We start from the raw sequence: 26,929 nt of genomic DNA on the forward strand, positions 1-26,929 counted from the left end.
GGCTGAGGTGGTCTCAGATGGAGATGAGGAACTTGTTGGGAACTGAAGCAAAAGTGACTCTTTTTATGTTTTACCAAAGAGACTAGCAGCATTTTGCTCCTGTCCTAGAGATTTGTGGAATTTTGAACTTGAGAGAGATGATTTAGTGTATCTGGTGAAGAAATTTTTAAGCAGCAAAGCATTCAAAAGGTGACTTGGGTGCTGTTAAAAACATTCCATTTTAAAAGGGAAACAGAGCACAAAAGTTCAGAAAATTTGCAGCCTGAAGATGCAGTAGAAAACAAAAACCCATTTTTGAGGAGAAATTCAAGTCAGCTGCAGAAATTTGCATATGTAGCAAGAAGCCTAACGTTAATCCCCAAGGCCATGGGGAAAATGTCTCCAGGCCATGTCACAGACCTTCACAGCAGCCCCTCCCATTACAGGCCCAGGAGCCCAGGAGGAAAAAGTGGTTTTGTGGGCCAGGCCCAGGGTCCCTGTGCTGTGTGCAGCCTAGGGACTTGGTGCCCTGTGTCCCAGCTGCTCCAGTCATGGCTGAAAGGGGCCAACATAGAGCTTGTGCTGTAGCTTCAGAGGGTGGAAGCCTCAAGCCTGGCAGCTTCTGTGTGGTGTTAAGCCTGTGGGTGCGCAGAAGTCAAGAGCTGAGGTTTGGGAACCTCTGCCTAGATTTCAGAAGATGTATTGAAATGCCTGGATGCCCAGGCCAAAGTTTGCTTCAGGGGTGGAGCCCTCATGGAGAACCTCTGCTAGGGCAGTGCTGAAGAGAAATGTGGGGTCAGAGCCCCCACACAGAATCCCTACTGAGGCACTGCCTAGGGGAGCTGTGAGAAGACGGCTGCCATCCTCCAGACCCCAGAAGGGTAGATCCACTGACAGGTTGCACCATGAGCCTGGAAAAGCCACAGACACTCAAAGCCAGCCCATGAAAACAGCCAGGAGGGAGGCTGTACCCTGCAAAGTCACAGGGGTGGGGCTGCCCAAGACCATAGGAACCCACCTCTTGCATTAGTGTGACCTGGATGTGAGACATAGAGTCAAAGGAGATCATTTTGGAGCTTTAAAATTTGACTGCCCAACTGGATTTTGGACTTGCGTGGGCCCTGTAACCCCTTTGTTTTGGCCAATTTCTCCCATTTGGAACAGGAGTATTTACCCAATACCTGTACCCACATTGTATCTAGGAAGTAACTAACTTGCTTTTGATTTTACAGGCTCATAGGTGGAAGGAACTTGCCTTGTCTCAGGTGAGACTTTGGACTGTGGACTTTTTGGTTAATGCTGAAATAAGACTTTGGAGGATTGTTGGGAAGGCATGGTTGGTTTTCAAATGTGAGGACATGAGATTTGGAGGGGCCAGGGGTGGAATGATAGGGTTTGGCTGTTCCCACCCGAACCTCAATTTGAATCATATCTCCCAGAATTCCTACATGTTGTGGGAGGGACCCAGGGGTAGGTAATTGAATCATGGGGACCGATCTTTCCCAGGCTATTCCCATGATAGTGAATAAGTCTCGCGAGATCTGATGGGTTTATCAGGGGTTTCTGCTTTTGCTTCTTCCTCATTTTTCTCTTGCCTCTGCCACGTAAGAAGTACCTTTCACCTCCTGCCATGATTATGAGGCCTCCCCAGCCTTGTGGAACTGTAAGTCCAATTAAACCTCTTTCTGTTCCCAGTTTCTGGTATGTCTTTATCATCAGCATGAAAATGAACTAATACATACAACTTGAGCAGGTGGTTGGGTGGTGCTATTGGCATCTAACTGGCAGAGTCCAAGAATGCTCCAAAATATCCTACAATGCACAGGGCAGTCCCCAACAACAAAGAATGATCCAGCCCAAAATGTCAACAGTGCTAAGATTGAGAAACTCTGTAGTAATCTAACAAAATATTACTTATTCAGTAATTATGATCTCATTTCTCATGTCATACATTCTTGGTGAATAGAATTGCAGCACCTAACTTCAAAGATTTATCAATGAAAAGAACCAGAATATGAGCCTGTTCTGCATACCTGCCATGCATACATTTAACGCATATACAGAGTTCAGCAGTATCAGATAAACAAAATGTCAAAAACATTGTCTAATCATTTTTTTGTTTGTTTGTTTGTTTTGAGACAGTCTCTCTCTGTCACCCAGGCTGGAGTGCAGTGGCGCAATCTCGGCTCACTGCAACCTCCGCCTCCTGGGTTCAAGTGATTCTCCTGCCTCAGCCTCCTGTGTAGCTGGGATTATGGGCGCCCACCACCATGCCCGGCTAATTTTCATATTTTTAGTAGAGATGGGGTATCACCATGTTGGCCAGGCTGGTCTCAAACTCCTGACCTCAGGTGATCCACTCACCTCGGCCTCCCAAAGTGCTGGGATTACAGGCGTGAGCCACCACGCCTGGCCCGACTCATATTTTGTTTAATTTCCAAAATACATGTAAGCTGTTGATATGCATAAATCATTAACAATTCATTTCATAAATGCATAAAAGAGTAAAGTCACTAACAGTTACTATCCATCTGTCTCCAGAGTGGTTTCTCAGCCTCACTAAAACCTTTCCTTCATTGAACATCATATCCCTCACTGTAACTAGGGAGAATGTATGAAGTCCCTCTTTCACATCAGGAGATCTGAGCTACACACCTGACCCTGTGTGGCCAGAATGGACAATATTCTGGATCCTCCTGGTATCATTTATGATGCTCCTACACTGAAGGATTGATTTTTGTGAATATTTATTAGAAAAAAAATGCTAAGAGGAAATATGAGCAAACAAATAGTTTCAAAAATGGGTATAATGCAGGAGTGAGCAAGTGGAGAAGGAAGAAGACTGGGAGCACAAAGAGAGGGAGAGGCATTTTTTTAATCCTTTTTTTAATGCTTGTGCAAGAGATGTTGGGGGTAATTGCTTCAGCTGTGTTCTTCGCACTGCCTCTGAAGCCCTGCCATGGCCGACAATTTGTGACTTGGTCCGTATTTCTCTTGATCAACCTGTCACTCTGTCAGTTAAAATTTGCCATCAAACACAACTTTTACCAACTGCTACCCTTATGCCCATTGGACTTACACCAGCTACACTTCCCAACATTTTACACTCTGAACTAAATTGTGTGTGAAAATTACCTTTTATTGACTTTAGTGAGTGCCTTATACAAACAACTGAGGGTTGATTTCAACTGCCCACTGCCAAAATAGCCCTCTGTCCCATCTGTTGGATGCACATATCATTAAGACTTTTATTAGCCTCAGAAATAGAGAACTCATTTTATGGTGTTAGCTAAAAAACCTGCAAAAGTCCTTGAAATGCAGCACTACTAGTCCCTGGTAACCACTGTGAGCAAATGATGTTAAAAAACCAGGTTGGCATCAATATTAAAAGATAAAACCGCCTCCAAACGAGAGCACCAAAACGTAATTTTATGTCTGTAAATTCATACTTTACATTAGACTACTCAAGGAAAATATACCTATTGCCCTTCCAAGAAATGAAGAGTTTTAAAAATACAGGTGTTGAAAAGAATAAGAAAATGTCTTATTCTATTTATACTGATTTGGTAAGAAAAATGACACAAAATTTCAGTTAGACAGAAAAAAATAAGTTTGAGAGATCTGTTGTACATCATGATGATTACAGTTAATAACAATATATTGAATATTTGAAAATTGTTAAGAATACATTTTTAATGTTTTCATCACCAAAAAAAAAAGACTAGTATGTGAGGTAATGCCTGTGTTAAACATCTTAGCCATTCCACAATGTACATACTATATCAAAACAAGTAATACACCATAAATATATTTAATTTTTATTTGTAAAGTTATTTCTAATTTACAAATAAAAATTACATAAAAGAAATAAAGGGAAATTTCCTCAGAAGCACTAGGAAAATATAAATTCTTAATGAAACCACTGGGGAGTAAAGACATGGCATAAGAGTTACCATCAGAAGAAATCAAGAACTTTCTTAGAAAAGTAGTAAGAGGTTTAACCATTAGGGGCCCAGGGAGAAGTAATGATCTTTTACCAGAAGAAGAGAATAAAATCATGGAAGCCTAATATGGCTTTTTACAATTCTGCTTACAATTACGCATTAAACAATTTACCCCTTGCAGATGAGTTCCTAAAGCCTGCTGAGATGTTGCACTCGGAGAAAATAGTACATGCTGTTTTTTCTTCTGTTGTGGTTTATTTTTATTAAAACAAAAAACTTACAACAACTAAAAAAAAAATTCACTTTTGCTGAATTTTACTCTTTCCAAGAAGACCAACAGCTTGGATGAACATTTGTCCAATGTTTGTAGTAAGTCTGACCATAAAAGACAATGGCTTAGACATTCATGCCCAGTCAATGTCCTATGGGCTGGAATTCATAAAATAAAGGCAGCAGATGGCATACCTAAATTTAATTTGCTATTTGATTTATCCTTGTGTTACCACTCTGAAATGCAGATACCAAATGTTTATCTAATAACGCTGTTAGAAAACACAAGGCCATGCTTCAAGCAAGTTTATCATGGAATCTGATGCTAGACCATCCGTCCTGAGAATGAAAACTGTAGCCTATCCACAGAGGCACTCTCCTCTGACTAAGTAGGACCTGTCAACAGCCAATACTCCATGGATCAGGGAAGGCATTTCATATGGTTTAGAATCACTCTTCTGGCTGTAATGCAATACCGGAGACCATCAAGAGGAAGAATACACCTTTGATTCTTTTATTCCCATTTGAAATTCGAGGGGATATTTTTGTGTGCTTGGGTTTATCTCCTATTGTTCACTGAGAAAACTGATGCTTTGTTTAATTGTTGTGATCACTTTTCCTTGTGAGTTCTCTTGAACGTTATGCTACTGTCTGATTGTCCGTTGGCATGTATACATCACACCAATATTCTGGAACACCACATACTAAAATGAAAACTTTTTGAGTCTGTGTTACTGCTCTGGAAGCTGTCAAAATAATTCTTGCTGACATCATGTTGAACAGACTTGCCTCCGAGTCAGATCAATGTTGGGGAGCATCATGCAGTGCTTCAAAATTAGGTCATTAATTGTGAAGCCAGCACAACACTTCTTGCATTTGGAGATCAAAATTCTGACATAAAAGAATATTGAACAATCAAAAACTCTGGAATCCTCTTTTAAATCTCAAAACAAGTTGTTAATTTAGCCATTTAATTCTCAGAGTTCTTTGGAAGGATTTTTATTACATAAAAGCATGGTAATATAATACCTAGTTTTCCAAAGGAACTATGAAATATTCCAACATTAAAATATTTCACTCTTAAAGGGTAAAAATCCATGTCTAACATCCATTACACTGATCATATTTCTAAGCACTCAAATGCCAACTCTTTCAAATGACTCCAGGAGAACTTATTGTCAACCTGTTTCTCTCAAGTATCACCATGCTGATTATAGGTTTGCTTATAAAATTACCTTTTGGTAATATAGTAGGAAGAAACTAGAGTCTCAATGATTAAGAATCGGAAACAGAAAAAAAAAAAAAAAAAAGAAAGAAACCAATCTGGTGGTTAGAACTGGATTGCCAAATGACAGCATCACCGGCATTATCTGCGTGCCTGGGGCTTGCCCTTCCAAACTAATTTTTAAAATAAATTGAAATTGAACTGGAGCCATGCAAAGTAGAACAAAGACCTTTTTGAAGATTCATATCAGGTAAACAGTAAACAGGTTGTCAGAAAATATTGACATTTGAATTGACTTTATGCTTTTATTTCCTACCCAATATGGCATTTTATATTATTAACATTTATTTATTAAAACCCTGCCCTTTCCTCAAAAGGTTTTAAAGAGCTTTAATGTTCTGTTACAGCATTTTAAGAATAAAAATAGTTTCCTCTTACCTTATAAACTGGAATAAAACAAATATTTCTCATATTTGAATTAAAAGTAGAAATGTACCTCTTCTTATAAGTTTGTTTCCAAGAAATATTAATATGAAAATATAACATGTAATTTATTTAATAATTCAAAATACCTAGGAATTTTTTTCTAAAATTTATTACCTATTACATGAATCAAAGATCAGACTCTTAAGATGGCCTATGAGAATTAACAAAGATAAATGTAGGAACAAAAACAGGTTGATTTATTTGGCAGCATTCCAGTTTACCTCCCCACTCTTCTCTCCTGATTAATTGCCCTCAGCGAGGAGCTGGAGCCTAGTTATGCTGTTTTCTTAATTCCTGTTGATGGAGTGTTGATATAAGAATAGAAAGAGAACCAACTGCCTTTTAACTAGTCCATTCTTCATGCACTAATCAATCATAACTTGTCCATTTTAATTATCTCCCAAATTCCAAATAGAGATACGCTTGGAGTTTCCAAATATTTGCATGATTAAATATGTTTTCCTTATTTCAATAAGGAACCTCAAATTGATGACTCAGGTGGTAAGATTTATGGAATGAAGCAATTGTGTTTTTCTCCCAGCTTTCAAAATACTGGTCTGCAATTCAGTAACAAACAACATTCCCACCAGAGATATGCAGACTATGCCCATTAATGATGATGATCGTGTTTGGAAATAAAAATAAAACCATATACCAACATTAGTAGATGCCAAAAAGGAAACCCAGCCAAGAAAATGTTTACTAGCCTCTCTTTTCATAACCATAAAAAGACAGTTTATTCAAATATTAAGTCTAATTATACAAAACTAACTGGCCATAGGTGCACCTGTACAACATTTTCAGGTTGTTTTTGCCCTCCTCGGAGAAATACCAGCAGATCAGGTCATCAATCAGTTATACCCATCAAGTTACAGGGTAATTCTGGCTGCCTCACAAACAACTGGACAGTTCAGTTAACAAAGGTGCATAAAAGGAGAATTTTTACTGAACTGACTGAATGAATCAGTTGTTTTGATTGGATGCAAACAAACAAAAGCTAACTCTTTTCTGAAATAACTCCCCATTTAGGAGCTTGTCTCTTCTATAATATAAAATCCTATTGCCTTTTTAACATCAGAACTGAAGCAACAAAGTTCTATTTTCATAGTAAGTGGTCTAGGAATTGATGACAGAATATGATGATGAAAAGAAGGAGGAGGAGGAAATAATGACAATATGAGAGGAAAAATAATTTTTCCTCTTTCAATTGGGATGGATCCCTGTAACAAAAGATAGATTAACAAGAGAAAAACAAGCAGAAGTTGATTAACAGGTATACGTCATGTATACATGGGAGCTACCCAAAGCAAAATGAGTAAATATCAAGAATATACATCTAAGAAGGTAGAGTAAATACCATCATCCACTGAAACAGAGAGAGGTTTACTATGCAGGTTTCAGTCAATATTCTCTATTAATAATACTTCCTAGTGATTTAGAGTCATCCTTCTCTTCCTGGAACAAAGCGGAGATACTCATACAAAAGGAACATTTTTTAAAAGATGTAACTTTTTTACAAATGGTAACTTCTACTCTATTTTTAAAGTTTCTCCTGTGTCTCTTGTTTCCCGTAATAATCAACTCAAAATAATCCTTAAGCTTAAGAGGCATATTTTGAGGTGGCATATTTTGTTCTTCTAAAGTCATATTTTGGAGTAGCATTTTCTGAACTTCATCAATGATAATGATAAAATGCAGGATTTCTTTTTTCAATTCTAGATTCTGAGTGTACATGTGCAGGTTTGTTACATAGGTGTAGAGCATGATGCTGAGGTTTGGGCTTCTGATGATCTTGTCACTCAAGTAGTGAACATAGTACCCAATAGGTAACTTTTCAACCGTTGTCCCCCTCTACCTTTCCCTTTTTGGAGCCCTCAGTGTTTATTGTTCCCATCTTTGTGCCCATGTGTACCCAATGTTTAGCTCCCACTTGTAAGTGCCAACATGCAGTATTTGGCTTTCTGTTACTGCATTAATTCACTTAGAATAATGACCTACAGTTGCAAAGAAGTTTGCTGCAAAAGACATAATTTCATTCTTCTTTATGGCTGTGTAGTATTGTGTGGTGTGTATATACAACATTTTCTTTATCCAATCCACCACTGATGGACACTTGGGTTGAGCTCATGATTTTGCTATTCTGAATAGTGCTGCAGCACACATACAAATGCAGGTGTCTTTCATTAGAATGATTTATTTTCCTTTGGGTATATCCCCAGTAAGGGGATTGCTGGGTCAAATGGTAGTTCTATTTTTAGTTCTTCAGGAAATCTCCAAACTGCTTTCGACAAGGGCTGAATTAGTTTGTATTCCCACCAACAGTGTATAAGCATCCCTTTTTCTCTACAACATCCCCAACATCTGTCATTTCTTGACTTTTTAACAATAGTCATTCGGACTTGTGTGAGATGGTATCTTATTGTGATTTTAATTTGCAAATGATGCAAGATTTCTGAAAGAATAATTTTCAGATAAAAATGTTCCTAGTTGTTTATAGACAAATTAAATTTAACAGAGTTTAATTGAGCAAAGAACAATTCATAAATCGGTCAGTCTCCTGAGCCAGAGTAGGCTCAGAGACTCCAGCGCAGCCACATGGTAGATTTATGGACAGAAAAAGAAAAGTGGCATATAGAAAATGGAGGTGAGGTACAGAAACAGCCAGACTGGTTACAGATCAGCATTTACCCTATTTGAACATAGTTTGAACAGTTAGCCCCCTTTGATTGGCCAAAACTCAGTTATTGGCACAAGTGTAGGTTACATCTGTATATACCTCTGTTTAGTTTGTACTTCAGTAGGTACAGGGAAACCTGTAGGCCAAACTTAAAATATGTAAGTAGTCAGCTTTAGGCTTAACTTGATTTAGCATACTCAATATCTAACAGACACAAATACATGTACAAAGTACTTGAACTTCTCCAAGTAATTAGAACTGTTTCCTCTGACTTAACAGGAATTACTCATTCTCTGATTTCTCTCTCTTCCCTGGTATCATCTGGCCATTTTAACAGAGAGAAAGACAGCCTTCTGTGTACTCCTTACTCATCAGTTCTAGGTAGCACTCAGGTTGAGAGAATGGTTTTTCCAGAATCATCGTTTGGCCCAGTTGTTAAACTCACACCCCAAAAGAAAAAAAAAAGCGTCAAGAGAACTACTCCTTTAGTTTTTGTGCCTGTTTGCCTGCCTGGCACTATAGGTCTTAAAGAACACAATTAAGCCCTTTTCATCACTGAATACCCCGTAACACTTAGCTCAAGAACGTTAACATTAAAATCACAATAAATTCTTTGGTTTTGAACAAAAGAGACCATGAATCCACAGGGCCAGATGTTTAAGTTTACGTAATTGTAATTATGTACTCTGTCTAAAGATCCCAAAATGTATTCTCAAAATAACTGGTCTGAATTGATGCTTTTGAAGAAAATATTCCACAGTCAAATGCACTGAAATCACAGGAGTGGTCGTAAGTCTTCTAATTTTAGCTGGACTTGGTTATCCCAACCCTCTACTGTGAGACATGCTTGGGAAATAGCTGTATGGCAGAGTCCCCTTTTGATGATTTGTAATGCATATTAAAGACTCCAAGAAACCTTACACTAAAGGAGCTTGTTTGTTTTAGTTTAAAGCAAACATATTTGACCTCAGAACCCTTTTCTACTTAATATTATGGAATGCTTGGGGAAATCCTTTTCCAGAAATTGAGACATCACATGGGATAAATTATCACGCCATGGACAGTTTGGAGAGTCTCCAAAATCTCACACTGTTACATGAAACACAAACAGACACAAATGTGCCACTTGCCTTATTAATCACCAAAGCTTTAAGTAAAAAAGAAATTTAAAACATGTACGTGAGACGGAAAGCAGAAATTTCAAAATCTACGGAAAAATTATTGTGTGCCTATAGAGGCCAAGGAAAAACTTTCCCTTCGCCCTCCGAAGTTTCGCTGAAAAATCAACTCACAAAATGCAGATTACCTGGAGAAAAGATAAACAAATGTATTAATGTGCACACAGGGAAGAACTACAGACTGATTACTCTCCACCTTCCAGTGGGGTTCAGAAGGTCAAATGCCATCTCGAGGTTACAGAAAGAATGAGGGCTTGGACTATGACAAAACAGGTTATGGGAGAGGAAGAAGAAGAGCTAAGGCTAGCAAAAGTAGCCTTGTTATGCAGATGAAACCTCACACGTAGCAGCCCTCAGAGGGAAGAAATACTAAATGTTTTTTTCAGACCTTTAAAGGGGTCAGACTCTTCAATTAATCTTTCCTAGATCTGGATAGATGAGAGAAGGAAATCCTCATAGAAAAACTGGCTGCATCAATGTGGATTCTCCACAGATGCAAACCTCCCCCATGAAAGACTTTGCAGGGCTACTTCTGTTTGCAGGCCTTCTGAACAGACAACTCAAAATATGTCAAAGAAGCATATTTGGGGGAAAGATATTTTGATTTCCCTCACACCTAACAAAAAAAAATTTAATTACTAACTGAAAATCTTAATTGCCCTCCACTTGGAACCACAGTGTATGGATTGAGATAAACTTTCCAGTGTGTTTACAGTTCCAATTACAGCACCCCACAAGCCATCCACAAATAATTATGTCCTCCTTTAGTGGATATTGGTCACTCTTTTTAGCTGTCCAGATCTGAACCCCACACCCTAAGACTGGGGAATGCTCTAGCTAAGGAGCCATAGGAGGAAGACACTTCCTACCATCAAAGTTAAAGTCAGACTCTCACTTTCCCAGCCTCCTAGTAGCAAGGGCACTAACCTATGACTTTGGAAGCTGGTGACAAACGGAAGTGAGGATTGTTCAAGATCTCTTCTGGAAAGGGTGGCAACAGCAGCAGCAGTAGTAGCTGCATTAAGTATTTTGCATGGAGTTTATGCCAGAGTTCTAGGGATGATCCCGTTACCCTGGCCTGGCAAACCAGCACATCCCACCATCCTGACCACAAGAATTGGTTCCAGAGAGAGAGGCACATGTCTCAAGTTGGTCCACTGAGATTCAATCTAAATATTTGGTTTAGAATTTGGGGGAAAAGACCGGGCGCGGTGGCTCACGCCTGTAATCCCAGCACTTTGGGAAGCCGAGGCAGGCGGATCACAAGGTCAGGAGATCGAGACCATCCTGGCTAACACAGTGAAACCCCATCTCTACTAAAACTACAAAAAAAAAAAAAAAAAGTAGCCGGGTGTGGTGGCAGGCGCCTGTAGTCCCCGCTACTCGGGAGGCTGAGGCAAGAGAATGGCATGAACCCAGGAGGTGGAGCTTGCAGTGAGCAGAGATTGTGCCACTGCACTCCAGCCTGGGCAACAGAACAAGACTCGGTCTCAAAAAAAAAAAAAAAAAAATGGAATTTGGGGGAAAAAGAAATTATCTTTTCAATAGGGTTACCAATCCACTAGAATGCATAAATGTACTTATTAGTGGCCATCCTGTAACTACATGACACAGATGACCAAAAATAGAGGCCTAGGCTTAACAAACATTGTAATTGCCCAGTGAGTTCATTTTGCTCACTGCCCAGATAGAGTCAATTTATCAAGACAGAGGAATTGCAATAGAGAAAGAGTTTAATTCACCCAGAGCTGGCTGAATGGGAGACCAGAGTTTTACTATTACTCAAATTAATCTCCCTGAAAATTTGGAGACTGGGTGTTTTTTTTTAAGGATAATTTGTCGGGTAGGGGGTCAGGAAGCAGAGAGTGCTGATTGGTCGGGTCAGAGATGAAATCATAGGGAGTCAAAACTATTTTCCTATGCTGAATCAATTCCTGGAGAGGGCCACAGGATCAGATGAGCCAGTTTATTGATCTGGGTGGCACTAGCTGATACATTGATTACACGGTCTGAAAAATATCTTAAGCAACAATCTTAGGTTTTACAATAGTCATATTATCCCCAGTAGCAATTGAAGTGGTTTAGAATCTTGTGGCCTCTAGCTGTTTGGTTCCTAAGCTATAATTTCTAATCTTGCGACAAATTTGTTAGTCCTACAAAGGCAGTCTGTTCCCCAGGCAAGGAGGGGGTTTATTTCAGGAAAGGGATATTATCATATTTGTTTCAAATTTCAATTATAAACTAAAGTTAATTCACCCTACACTCTGGAATCAGGAATAAACAAGAACAGCTTGGAGGTCAGATGCAAAATGGAGTTGGTTAGGTCAGATTTTTTTTCACTGTCATAATTTTCTTGCTGTTATAATTTTTGCAAAGGCAGTTTCAATATCATGAACTAAACCTGTGATGTCAACACTATTGCTAAACGTTTTAGTTATATTAATAACAAGTTCTGTCATTTAGCTAGTTTACTTTTAGTTTTGGTTGCAAACAAGGGGAAATTAGGGATGGGAAGTGAAGAAAGAACCCAAATTGGGGTTGATGGATTGCCAAAGTTGAAGCTAGAAAGACATTAACAAAAGCCAAATCCAAAAGGCAAGGTCAGTGGGGAGGAAAACACACAAAGCAGAACAGTGAGCAATGAGGTTAGAATCTGGAAGAATCAGCAACAGAATAAAATGTGGTGTACAAAGCAGATTACATTAGGATAATTTAGAACAAATCCATGAATAATAAGCAAATGTTGTGATGTATCATTTTTGTGGTACCCAAAGCATAGTATAAAAAAGACATCCCATGTGTCTATGACCACACCACCCTGAATGCACCTAGTCAACTGATCTCGGGAAAAAACATTTTATATGTACACCACTCGATCATTAATTCTGAAAATACAGAAGATTCTAAGACACTAAAAGGAAACGGTCAATTCTAAGAATATACACATGGGTCAGGGTAAGATGATTTTATGACTTCAGATAAGTTTATAATTTTTATTTATGTAAATTTTCATAACCAAAAGGGAATTCTGGAAGGTATGTTTGCTATTAACCTAAGGGAAGAATAAAATTTGACCTTCCTAGGAAAGCAATATTTGTCTTAATATTATTCTCGCTATAATGTTATTATTGAACAATGCCAAAATAATTTGACTTTCTTGTGAAAATGTCAGATTGTCATTATTTCTATATCCTTCCACTCAACAAAGTACCTTGCACTTGCTAAAAAACAAATTAAAATGAATGAGACAGTTTGATATCTCAAGGAGCTTGTAATCTCAGGGAAAGGAGAAGGCTTCACAAATATTCAACTAGAATACAAAAATAAAGAAACGATATGAAGAAATAAAAGCAAAACACTATGAGACTATATAGAAAAGGAAATAATTAACACCCACAAAAGAAGCAGACTTGTCAAAGTCAATGAATTGCCTAAATTTTCAACTTTTTAATCAGTTGTGTTGATAGAGTATCAATATATAGACCATTTATATCTTTTATATCCAGAAGGTTATATAATTGGGCTTTAATTTGTTTAATAAAAACATTTTCATCGAAGCATTCAGAACATCAACAAAACAGCTGTAACTTTTTTTTTTTTTGCAATTACAGTGTGGTATTCAGTTAACTGAACAACAATTATTTTATATAAACTGCATCAGAGACAACTGAAGATGAAAAAACTACCATCCTCATATACAACTAATTTGGGCTGTGCACTGACAAGAACCTACTTTAAATTTCCACACCCATTTACAACCCCAGTACTGTAGCAGGCAATGTTAGTGTCTATCGAAAATACCACCAGGACAGGACAATCAGAAGATACATTTAGTAGTGTGTTAACCATACAGAAAAAGATAGTATACAGTTTAAAAACTTATCTTAGGCAGCCTTACCTTTCAATTTTTTCTTTAAAAGGAGTGAGGGTTTACAGGGGATTTAAATGCTTTATAGACTAGGGGAACAACTTGTACTAGAGCCAACTTATTTATCATTATCTTTTTCATCTTCAATTGTTCATCTTTCTCCTCCTCATCCTTTTCATCTTCTTCATCTTCCTCTTCCTTCTTTTTCTTGCTTTTTTCAGACTTAATGACTCCTTTTTTTGCTACATCAGGCTTTCCTTAGCCCAGAGTGCAACAATATCCTTTTCATATTATTCTTTCAGCTTCACGGCCTCCTTTTCGTAAGTCTGCTTGTCATCTGCAGCAGTGTTATTTCCTATCTCTCCCAGTTTCTTTACAACATCACTGATGGATAGGCCGAGATGTTCTGCTTTGATTTGGGGGCAAAATCAGGAAAAAGGCTGAAAGTGGCCTCTTGGGCACATTAGGATCCTTGAACTTTTTTTCCCCCTCTTAGGAAGGATATAGGTTTTCATTTCCTTTTCACAACAGGCCCTGTCTGCCATTGCCATGTATTGAAATTTTCCTTTCTCTTTAGCAGAGAGGGTCTTCCACTTCTCCGAGTGCTTCTTAGAAAACTCTGAGAAATAGACTGAAGCATCTGTGTGCTCCTCCTGGCAAATTTGCACAAAGAATGCATATGATGACATTTTGTCTCTTGGCTTCTGAGGATTTCCTTTGCCTATGTTTGGTTATTTTTCCTCAGTGAGGCATGGAGTCATCTAGTGCCTGACCAGCTCTCACTTGCTCTAGCACTTTCTCTATGGATCTCAAATTATGGTAATGGCTCTTTAACTTTTAAAAAAATTTTGTTGTGTGCAAATTATTGCCTCAGGTGAAGTGGAACAGTCAATACTGAAACTTAAGGAAAAAGCTGCCTGTCTGTCTAAGGCAGACAGTGATGGTTAACTATTGTTAACAATATTAACTATTGCACAGAATCTACCATGGCCTGCAAGGAGGAAGTCTAAGGTAATTCTACCATCCATGACAACCCTGGCCAGTGAGTTGGGGCCGCCCTTAATGCCTCCCAGGGCTAACGTGGTGTTTAGTGCATTTTGTGTGTGTGTATGACTTAGGATCCAATCTAGGATGTCTCTTTAGTCTTCTTTAATCTGGACTAATACTTCAGCCTTTATCCTTCATAATATTGACATTTCTAGAGGGTAAAAGTCAGTTTTTGTGAAGAATGTCCCTCATTTTGGTTTGTCTCCTTGTTTCTCATGATAAACAAATTTTCTTAAAGGTTAAAGAGCCATTACCATACATTGAGATCCATAGAGAAAGTGCTAGAACATGTGAGAAAAGCCTTTTCAACAAATAATAGTGGATCTACTGAATATCCATATTTTAAAAATGAATGATTCATATCTTACACTAAAAACTCATATCTTACATAAAGACCCCAAACTACAAATCTCTTATAAGAAAAAAAATAAGTGAATGTGTTTGAGACCTTGAGATAGGAAAAATTCCTTTGAAAAAATGTAAAGACACTAATTATAAAAGAAAAATGTTGGTAAACAAACTTTATCAAAATTAAAAACATCTGTTCATCAAAACATAACATTGAGAAAACAAAAATGCAAGCCACATACTGGGAAAAATATTTGGAACATATATTTCTAACACAGGACTTGTATCCATACTATATAAAGAACGGCTACAACACAAGAATTAAAAGACAACCAATTTCTTTAAAAAGGCAAAAGACTTCAATAGATGCTTCACAAAAGAAGATTTACAAATGATCAATAAACACATGAAAAGATGTTCACCACTACTAATCATCAGGGAAATACAAGTTAAAATTAAAATTAGAATTAGATACCACTTTATACTCATTAGAAACACCAAAATTAAATACTAAAAATAACAAGGTGTTGGAGAGAACACAAAGCCACTAGATACTGATGGAAGCTTAAAATGGTACAAACCACTATGGAAAAATTGTTTAGCAGAATCTTATTGTGTTAAACCTAGATTTACACTATTACTTAACAATTCCACTCACATGTCCACCCCCTTAAATGAAAACATATGCCAAGAAAAGAACTTGTACAAAAATGTTTATTGCAGCCTTATTAACAATAACAGAAAATTGGAAACAATATAAATATATATCAACAGTAAATAGCTAAACAAATTATGACATATCCATACAATGGAATATCACTTATTAATAAAAAGGAATAAACCAATAATACCAACAAAGCCAAGCACAGTGGCTCATGCCTGTAATCCCAGTACTCTGGGAGGCCAAGGCAGGCAGATCGCTTGATGCCAGGAGTTCAAGGCCAGCCTGGCCAACACAGCGAAACTGCACCTCTACTAAAAATACAAAAATTAGCCAAGCATGGTGGTGCATTTCAGTAATCCCAGCTACCCAGGAGTCTGAGGCACAAGAATCACTTGAACCCAGGAGGCAGAGGTTGCAGTGAGCTGAGATCACACGCTACTGTACTCCCACCTGAGTGACAAAGCGAGATTCTGTCTCAAAAATAATATCAATAGTAATAATGGTAATACAAATAAAAATACTGATAAATCTCAAAAACATTATCTTGAATGAAAGAAGCCAGAAACAAAGGAATATATATTGTATAATCTCATTTACATTAAGTTTAATACAGGCAAAATTAATGTATAAAGCCAGAAATCAGAGTAACATTTGCTTGAGAGGAGTACAGAAATAGACTGGAAAAGTGCTCAAGGGAACTTGTTAGGGTGATGAAAATGTTCTATATCTTGTTTGGGATGTTTATTACATGGGTTTACACATTTGTCAAAACTCATCAAACTTTACACTAAAATCTGTAGAATTTATTGTATGTAATTCTCAATTCAAAACAGAAAAAAATACAAAATAGATTTTATTTAAATCTAATTTACTCTCAGACTATTCAAGTTCCGATCCAAATTAAATAAGTTGAATTTGAGGGTGTTTACTCTATTTCCACAGGTGTTGAGAGAGATACCCTCTCAGACTTTACACAGCTACCAAGGCAACAATGCCAGGAAAACTATTAATCAAGATATGATAGTTCCTGTTTGCAATCAGGAGAAGAAAGCAAAGAACACTCAGGATTATAAAAGCAGATGAGACCTACCCACTAGACCTGGTCAGACACAATGTTGGCGCTCTTGGTTCTGGTGAATGTGGCCCTGGCATCTGCTCATCATGGTGGTGAGCACTTTGAAGGGTAAGTAAGCCATCTTTAAGGAGCAAGTCCTTCTTCCTTGCTAGCCCCCAAATTTGGACACATTACTCATTTCCAATTTTCTGTGCTTCTATTATCTCACTATTCAGCGAGAAGGTGTTCCGTGTTAACGTTGAAGATGAAAATCACATTAACATAATCCGCGAGTTGGCCAGCACGACCCAGGTAAGTAACAATTTTGATTTACTTCACATCTAATTTAAAATCTTAGATTGCACTGTGATTCCAACAATGGAAAAAAAACATGAAATATTAACTATAGCACTTTTGGTAGCAAGAAATAAAAACTTGGAAAACATTTAGTGCCATAATGTCTTCTTTTTCTGCCTAAATTAGATTGCCATAAGCCTTGTAGTATTATAAATCCATGGTAACTTTTAAAAGAGCTGACAGTGTGACAACTGGATGAGTTGGAACTGTCACGAAGGTCACAGAACATCTAATGTGCAGTCACTTTCTTTCTAAGGCAAAAGAGAAAAATGATCAACTTGGATATTACTGAAAAACTGGGCTTTTGTCCAACTTCAAATTCATTTCCACATCCCATGTATCATCTGTCCTCTTTGATTTTCTTTCATTCCAAATCAAACAGCTTGGGTTTTCATGACCTTGATTCAGGTCCCCTTAATGATATGACATGAGGGGGAAAAAGAGGGTAAAAAGCCATGAGTGATTTTCATACTTTTCTTTTGCTTTCAAAAAACTGACATCTCTGTGCTAATTTTTTAATCCACTATATATGAGGTGAGAACTGACATTTTAAACTGCGTATACAATGTGGCAGGAAGCTATTGCTGACCACAAATACAGTAGTTCCACTTGGGCCAATGCCGTTTCTTCATAAATATATAAACTAAAATAATCTGCTAGCTTATACACACACACACACACACACACATATACATACATACACATGTATAGTCATTTTGTAGCTTTTAAGGCATAGAGGAAGGAAGAAGAAGGTGGAGAGTGTCATAATCACAGGCTCAGAAGTTCAGAATTGAAAGAAATATAAACTCATCTATTCCAGCAATCCACTCAAATCTGGAATTTCCTTCTGGGAAACAGCATCCCCAGTTACTACTCCTGGTAAAACCTGTTTGAGTACTTCCAGGAATAGTTTGTATACTACTTTTTGGAATAGCCCACTTGCCTTACAAATCATTCCAACGGTTTTCTTCCTTATTCTGAGCTGAAAGCTTCCTTCTCTAACTTTGACCTGTTGGGCTTAGCTGAGCCAAATATTATGTTACCTCTAAGATTTATCTTTTTCAAGCTTTCCGTAATTTTTCTTAGCACTGGTTTACAGACTCTTGATCATTCTGCTCACATCTAGATACAGCTCAGTCTTTCTGTCTATATTTCTTTTTTTAAATGTAGTTACCAGAATTGACTATGGACCTCCAGGTGTGCTCTGATTAATGTATACTACAGGGCCATTGCTTGCCTTCATTTGTAAAGCAGGCATTTATTAATGGTGCCTAAGATTCTTTTTAGCATCTTAAACAGTCATAGAACACTATGAGCTTATATTAACCTGTGTTCAATCAAAACCATTAGGTAATTTTTTTTCCTCACATGAATCACCCTCAAACAGGATATCCCTCCTTTTGTGCTTACCTAATTGACTTTTTTCACCTAAATGTAGGATTTTAGATTTACACTTTTAAGATTTATCTTGACAGCCTGTTTTCAGCATGTTGAGATCTTTTAGAAAACTAACTCAGTCATCCAGGGCAATAATTCTTCCCCCTAACTTTGTCTCTCCAACAAGTTTGATAATCATGTCTTTTTGACTTTTATCCTTGTCGCTGATAAAGGAAAACATTAAGAAGGTCAGGAGTCACAGAATTAGAGGCCTTCTTTACGTTTCACTCATTCAGTACATATTTATCATGAATCTCCAATGTGCCAGACATAGTGTTAAGCACTGAAGAGATTCATTAACCTATTCTGCTTGCATAAGTTTACTCAACTACCCAAGCTAGGGGGGTGTTACCTAGGGGTAACTCTGCCTGGTGCTTTCTGGTTTATAAAGAAAGATATCAATGCAGAGACTTCATCAAATGCTTTACTAAGATCAAGATTCAACATTCTACCAGGTTAGTGCTCTCATCCAAAACTAAGGTGGTTAATTGGGCCTGACTTATTCTTCCTTTAAACCATACTGGCTCCCAGAGACCACAGCTTCCTTTCCTCAGCATTCACAATCCATCTGCTTCCAGTTCACTCTGCAGCTTTGCCAGAATCCATGCCAGGCCCCAGCAGCTCCTGCTTCTGGGCTTCACCTATTTTCTTGTTTATAAAATCTAAAACTTGCCCCCTCTACTCGCCAGTGAGCCCTTCAAGCTCTGATTCTTCCAAGATTGCTGAGAAAGTTCTGCAATCACATCTGCAGTATTTTTTTAGTTATCTAAAATTGAGCATTTCATAGTGGTCAAGAGCAGAGAGTCTGGACTTAGACTGCCTGGGTTCAATTCCTAGCCTTACTACTTGTTAGTCAAACTTGGACACCTCTCTGGATCTCAACTTCCTCATTTGTAAAATGAAGATGATAATACTATTTACATAGGAGATTGTTGTGAGATGTAAATGAATTAATATAGGTAAAGCACTTAGAAAGAACTTAAATAGTAAGAATTATATGTGTTTGCTGTTATTACTATCATTAGGTCTGGGATTTTGAATACAATTTATATGGCTAGTATAATCAATCACCTATGTCCTCATCTACCTTGGGCCTCAATGTTCTCTTTCCAAAGAAGGTATTTCTGTTCAAATCATAACATGAAAAAATCTTTACTTATCCTTGTGGTAATTTCATCTCTCAGTAGTAATAGAATAAACAAGGAATAGTGTAACTCTCTCTCTTGGAAAAGACAGAAGCCAAAAAACAGTTAAATAGGGCTTCTTTCTTTCCTCTGGCTGCAAACATCATGCTTTAGCTCCAAGCAGTGGGACACATATTTCTTCTTTATTCTTTTATTTTCAACATGATTGAAATGAGATTTTCATTCTCCTTAGCAGTTACAGCAACAGCATATTCTGGGCTGTAGCCTTCCTGATAAGATCATTACAAGGGCATCCAGTCTTTGTATTCATCCTTGGCCATGTGTCCTTCCTCTCAGCTTTTGAACATGTCCTTTTAAATGCTGAATATATTGGGCAGATCCGTGACCACACTGTACTCCAGCAGCCCTTCTTTTGTCATCTATAATTGAATATTAAGGATTTTATTTTATCTCCTCACAATCAGGGTTGTGCTTGTTCCTTTATTGAAGGCATTCACCATAAAACCTATTCACTTTTCTCTGGACTGTCTTGAAGTCTGTGTTTCTCAAATTTAAGGTGCATTTTTCTCTATGCCTGGAGTAACATGGTTACTGTCTTCCAATGTTCTTATCATCCCTACTGTACCAGTAAGTTCCTCACTGCTGTCTGGAATTGGGCCTTGAGTAGAAGTTGTTTTCTTTTCCAACAAAAAAGGAAAATTTCACCAAGATAAATGAAAAGTCTATCAGATGTTTGACTTATAGCCAAATGTAATGTGAAGAAACAAATTCATGCAAATTTTTGAAGAAAAAAAGATCCCCAACACCAATATTTATTTTTTTATTGGCCAATCTTATTCCTGGAAAAATTTCAGGTTGGCATGCTACTTTATCTTGCTTTTAGGCTAGTTTTCTGAGATATTTTAGGAAGGATTCTTTAGTTGTTAGGCAGCCGGCTGATTAAATTGATATTCTTATAATGCTATCATTTAAAGATATCTCTTGATCATCCAATAAATGTTCTATATGGTTCTTTGTCACATTTATAATTTTATAACTTCAGTTTTCTAACTTCATAATGTATAGTTTAATTCCCTACATCTACATCCTATATTTCACTCCATGTTTATATTTCAGACATACATCTCATTCACAAGGTCCTGGTAATTTCTGAAATTTATATTTATCACCTTATGTTATTACTTTGACTTTATTACCTATATTCATATTTGGTGCATTGGTAAACAGCTGTGAGGCTATAGCATTGCTCCTGATTTCCAGCCATGTTTCTACTAGGAAGTATCAGAGACTAACTCCAGTATAGTGGGTCTGTGTCACACATGCAACACTCCAGAGTGTTGTATGTTGACAGGTTTGCTAACTGGTTTTCTCCATGTCAAACTGAAATTTTTAAGCAACCTCAGGTTAGTTCTGTAAGTTTCTCTCAAACATATTTATGAGATTTATTTGCCCCATCTTAAAGAATCCATAATTCTCACACTGAAATCTTAAAAGTAACACTTTCTCTACATAGATATACTCTTCTAATATTTGGCAGAGCTAGGACCAATGGGTAAGAGCTTAGGAGGATACAGATGACAATTTTCAGTTTAATATTAGAAAGAAAACCATTTATAAGCAATTAAGCTGTTCTGAAGTGGCACTAGATATACACAAGGTTCTGCTAGAACCACCACCAAGAACATCATGCAAGCATTTGATGCTTTGAGTGGAAAGCTAGCATCTTAATACAGGCTCTTCCAAAGCAGACCCTGAGACAAAGATTCAAGGGAAAGAATCTTATCTGGGAAGTGCAGGGAGCCCTGGTGAAGAAGTGGGGAGTGCTAAATAGAAGTAAAGGCAGCCAACAAAGGAAACAGTGTTAAGCCAGCTATCACAGAGGACAACTGGTGGTAAACCCACAGGGAAACTCTAGGAATGTGTGCAAACAATACACTTCAGAATTATCCCACCTGAGAGGTGAAGGAGTTGGAGTAATTCAACATTTGCTTTTCAGGATTATTGGTTGAACCACAAAGAATAATTTCCTTGGTACCTCCTGTCTACCTAGAACTGATAACTTGGCTTTTCCCAGTTCTACAGGAAAGAGCCCTCAGGTACAGAGAGGCAGATCTTAGCAAGGGGAGTACACTGAGCACACTAAAAGGTCCCAGCAATTATGTGCCAGCGGGACACTGTCTGGTCAGCTACAGATACATGGAGGACTTTATGTGCTTTGCCAATTCTCAACCTTGTCGTCTATAATAAAGACATACCTCTCTCTCCCACCACACCATAGAATGACAGGTGTTTATTAGGAACACAAATTCAGAGCTAAGTTTCAAAAATATGCTTTCTCTTATAATGTGCTTATCTTCAATTGCCCTTCTCTCCACAATGTTGGCTAACTAGAAGTTGTCACCAGCCCCTTGCTTTCTCTGTCCTTATCTTAGCATGTCTTTATACTTCCTCACTTCATTTAACCTCTCATCCTTGACTCACTAGATCACCTTCTACAGCCAATCCTTATCCAAACATTGATACTCTATCCTTTCAATCCCTTTGTGACAACCTCACTCATGCTTTTTTCTTCTGGAACACCAGTATCCCTGCCTCCCACTGCCCTGACATTCCTTATAGGCCTGATTCATGACTCACCACCTCTAGATTTCTACAGTGGTTTGAAGCTTACCAGGACAGAATATAGGTTACTGGGAGCCCCACAAGTGTATCTGAAACTGAGATGCCTTACAGTATTACCTCGTCAGTTTCTGCTGCATAACCTCTAAGACTGCCCAAACTCCCTTCCAAGTTTCCAATCAGTGGTCCTAAATATCACCATCAGACATATCTCTAGCTCCAAAGCAGTGCACAAACATCCGAACAGAGATTGGCTGAGACACAGGGACAAAGAAAGACCCAATGTCAGGCTGACCTCAGACTTCTAGGCTTCCACTCAGCACAAGCAAGGAAGAGAAAAACAGACACCTACAAGACACAGTATGTTTTAGTTAATATTTTTCCACTGAAAAGTGATACTTAAAACCACACATCCACTGATGAAAAAAAAAAAAAAACAGCTGTTTGGGGCTTCATCTTCTCTAATGTCTCCCCCATAAAGACAAAGGCCATGTTTGATTTGCCCACTAATGTATTCCTAGTCTCAGACACAGAGCCTAGCATATCGTAGGTTCTCACAATAGTTGATGAGTAACTGAATAAATGAAAATGTCAGTACATGACTGGATCCCCAAGATCAATTTGTCTCCAGCCACAGTGTCAATATACCCATTGTGAAAAGATACCATTTTTCTTCCTGATATATCTGCCACAGGTCAGGGATCCTCCTGGTTCCACATATTACTGTGACTTCCAAGATAAACTCATAAAATAAGTCCATTAAAAAGTAAAACAGCTTCATATTTCTCCATTAAATTTTGTAATTCTAGTTAACTCATCATTCATCTGGCACATAGATCCATTACCACAAAGCATCTATTCCAACAAGTTAGTGATCCAGAACATCAATAAATAGAAAAGAACAGTTACAGAATACAACCAACTAGCATTATGGGAAATGATTCTATGTTTTTTCATGTTCATTGATGATCAATCAAGGTTATGTATATATTTGTAAACACTTTTATCAACATCTAACTGTTTGGTTCCAACCCTTGTTCACTCAAAGGAAATATTTTCAACAGATTTCATAGATGATTTGATTTTGAAAATAACTCAATTCAGTAGAGCAATAATGTGCTCGCAGATTATCATTCATCCATTGAATTATAGGTATCCAATATAGTTTATCTTATCCTTTATTCAGATTGACTTCTGGAAGCCAGATTCTGTCACACAAATCAAATCTCACAGTACAGTTGACTTCCGTGTTAAAGCAGAAGATACTGTCACTGTGGAGAATGTTCTAAAGCAGAATGAACTACAATACAAGTAAGTTTATGTTTTATAAATATTCAAATTCTCTCCCATGCATGCTTTCATCTGAGCCTTTGAATAACTCTGAGAAGGAAGAAATGAGACCAAGACCAATGCCTTCCCCAGGACCCCACAAATAGGTAACGGCAGAGCTGGCCCTGGATTCCAAGTCTTAAGACTTCAGTTCTGATGGATTTTGTGTTTAGTTATTGCTCTAATTAAAATGGTTTTTATTCTTGAACCCCAAGTCTTCTGCCAGATATCTGACTTGGTCCATTTTACAAGCAATGTATAGAGTACAGGCCTAGCCAGTGGATACTCTATTCTCAGCTAGACATAGTTTTAACCCGAAATCTTATCAGCTCTTCTTTCCAGGGGATCAGCGAGACCTATTGTGAGTTATGAGGGCTATTTATGCTTTTTTTAGCAGAAGGATAAGTCTAGAGTCAGTCTGAATGGCCCTTCTGTCCTTTTTTCTCTAAAGTCCCACCACTATCTCTAATGGTAGGAGAAGGCATGGAGAGAAAGACGCAAAGAAAGGACTAGAGTAGTTGGCTAAGCTGATCCTGTCTCCCTCACTGAATACCACTTTCGTTCATCTAGGTCTTTCATGACAAGAATGTCTTCCTAAGTAAAGGCAATTGTCCATTTGCTGATCCAACAAATCAATATTGAATGTCTACATGTATCAAGTTCCAATAAGGACAGATATGGCCTCACATCCTTTAGGGGAAAACAGACTTTAAATAAGGAATTGCAGTAGTATTTAATAGATGGAAAGAAGAGTAAAGTGCTGGAGTTCAGAAGAATAGAGCAAGTCTAGGGGTCAGGGAGGGCTGTCCTAGGAAATGATTCTTCAGCTGAGAACTGAAAGATCAGTAGGAGTTGATTAGCCAGACAAAGACAAGGAAAAACCATACTTTAGGAAGAGAACAGACCATATGCTAAGGCTTAGAAGTGGGAGAGACCATGCTAACCCAGGACACTTGCATAAGAGGGAAGGAGGAAATAAAGTCTCTAAGCAGAGGTCCTCCTCCAGGGGGCAGATTAGGGAGGAACAAAGACAAAGTCTTGGGCTCCGGTCCTGAACATTCAAATGTTTATCCAGCAATCCCCCATCACAAGCTCAAGCCTTTGTTATGTTTTGGAAGAATGTAGCCTATATAATTTTAACAGAAATTTCTCTTGTTTTTCACATCTTAAAAATGTAAAAGAATAGTATCTGTGCCAGTGAAGATGTCAGAATTGTCACCTATAAAATCTGTACCTCCATCAGGAGAAGTGGGTAGCATAGTGCAACAGGTAAAGGCTTTGGGAAAAAAACAGATTAGATTCTAATCCTGGCTTTGCACATTGCTGTGTGATTGTGGGTAATTTGCTCAACCTTTCTGAGCTTCAGCTTTCTTATCCATAAAATGAAGATACAATGCCTCTCTCAAAGGGCTGTTGTAAAAATAAAAATATATATATAAATAAATTACAACTGGTATTATATTGCTGAGAATGCTGCTATGGTTTACTGTTGTACAAAGAAGGAGATTATATGTTTTTTTTTTTAAGAGTCAACAGTAACTACTATGTTTAACCCCATTATCATGCCTCACAAAGCTTAGCTATGTGCTTTCTGCCTGAAGGAAGTGTCAAAATGTGACCTTAAGAATTGACTGTCTTTTTAAAACAAAGATATAACCTGGTAAGTCTCAAAATGTGATTAAGATTCATGTCTATAACATTTTGCTCTTTTTATTATACTGAAAAGGACAGCTAAAATTCTAGTCCTTGGAGCCTTCAGTAGCATTCAAAAAGATGAGTTTCTTTGTAATTCTTTAAGAAAAACAAAGATCAGCGACCATAGGTTAACCCTAGCTACCTGAATGATGTCTTAATTCTACCCTTATCACAAAACAGTAAAATGGTTTCTGATAGAATTTCAATCTCTATTTATAATCAGATAGAAAATTCACTTTCTTTTTTAGTGGTGAACTTTTTGGGAATTGTGTATGAATGTTGTCTCATCTAGAACATAGGACATCCCCTGAGGGCTAAGAGCTTGTTAATTTTTGCTTCGCTGTTCGCTGCTTAGCACATTTGTAGCATATAATTTTCTAAATATTAAATAATAATAAGTCCCTGGAAATCCTGGAGAAGCATACCAGCAATATCCTTGCTGGGGTTGCAAGCAGTCCCTGTGCATCCCATTATTACCTCATATGGTAACTAACTTGTATTTAGACGATTTCCTGCTGGCAAAAATTTGCAGTAGTGTTTGTATATAACAAGAGCCATCCACTGCACACAAGTTCTACCAAAATAACTTTTCAGGTTTTTTCAGTGTTTCCAACCCTCTTCACCAAGACCTGTATTATTTGGCAGCTTTAATCAGATCCTGAATTATCATAGGAAAAAATCAAAATGTGTGCAAAAGGAAAGATAACTGTAGTTTTAAATGACAAAGTTTCACTCTTAGTAACAGAAAGACTAGGAATCAGATAGTGTAAATCTCCAACTTATGGTTATGAAGCTAAGTTGACAGAACCTTTAGGTGGCCTGCCCTCCATGGAATTCCTTGCTACAGACTGTAGAAAGATTGCTTTGCCCTACTTGATCCAGGGAGACTGATTGTTGCTCACACGTATATCAGCATTTTTCTGCATATTTCAGAGGCGTACAGGAAGGTGTCCCAGGACAGCAATAGGCACATAGCAATGTTCTTCAATAACAGTGGGCGCAAAGTCCAGGTACTGATCAAATATTCTATTTTCCAGAAATCTGAAAGGGGGATAAAACTGAGTCATGTCTTTCTTTACTTCTCAGACATTGTGTTCCTTGCTTTTTTGGGAGTCCCAGTTATCTAATTTGCTTGTGTGTTAGAAAAAAAAAAAAAAAAAGAGTAGTTGGATGGCACTATAAAACGAGCATATAAAAGTATAAAATACTATACATGCTTCTCTATTTTGGAGCTGTAAGCCATTGTTTTAATCTTCTAGAATGGAAGCTCATTATTTAGTAATAATATTTTGTAATATAGCTAAAGTAGTACTTTGTCCTAAATCTAATAAAATCAAATAACCACAGGGCTGGGAAGGATCATTTGAGGTCAGTCCCCCGCCTTCAAGCAGAAGTCAGCAACACATTTCAACCTCACTCTGATGCTCTTTTGCAAGTTACTAGAGGATATTTTTACTCTTGGGTGTCATCTTCAATTTAACTAACTGTTTTTTTATGCTTCTTTGTCCTGGATATTGATGAAAATGTTTAATATTTAACGTAGTAATTTCTCTAACAGAATGTCTCTTAGTACCAAACAAAATGCCAGCCCCCACACAGTCACTGAT

General features: G+C 37.6%; 1 protein-coding gene across 1 annotated transcript in view; it reads left to right on the plus strand.

Moving 5' to 3' along the window:
* CPB1 (carboxypeptidase B1) overlaps positions 1 to 26,929 on the plus strand; it is a 68,916-nt gene that overhangs the window by 19,970 nt on the left and 22,017 nt on the right. The window contains exons 2-4 of the mRNA XM_055110595.2: positions 16,629 to 16,869; positions 16,977 to 17,052; positions 23,485 to 23,609. Of these exons, the coding sequence (XP_054966570.1) occupies positions 16,799 to 16,869; positions 16,977 to 17,052; positions 23,485 to 23,609 (272 nt within the window). The 5' untranslated portion in view covers positions 16,629 to 16,798. The remainder of the gene's footprint in view (positions 1 to 16,628; positions 16,870 to 16,976; positions 17,053 to 23,484; positions 23,610 to 26,929) is intronic.

This window comes from Pan paniscus, chromosome 2 (genome assembly GCF_029289425.2).
Source record: "Pan paniscus chromosome 2, NHGRI_mPanPan1-v2.0_pri, whole genome shotgun sequence".
NCBI classification, from domain to species: Eukaryota; Metazoa; Chordata; class Mammalia; order Primates; family Hominidae; genus Pan; species Pan paniscus.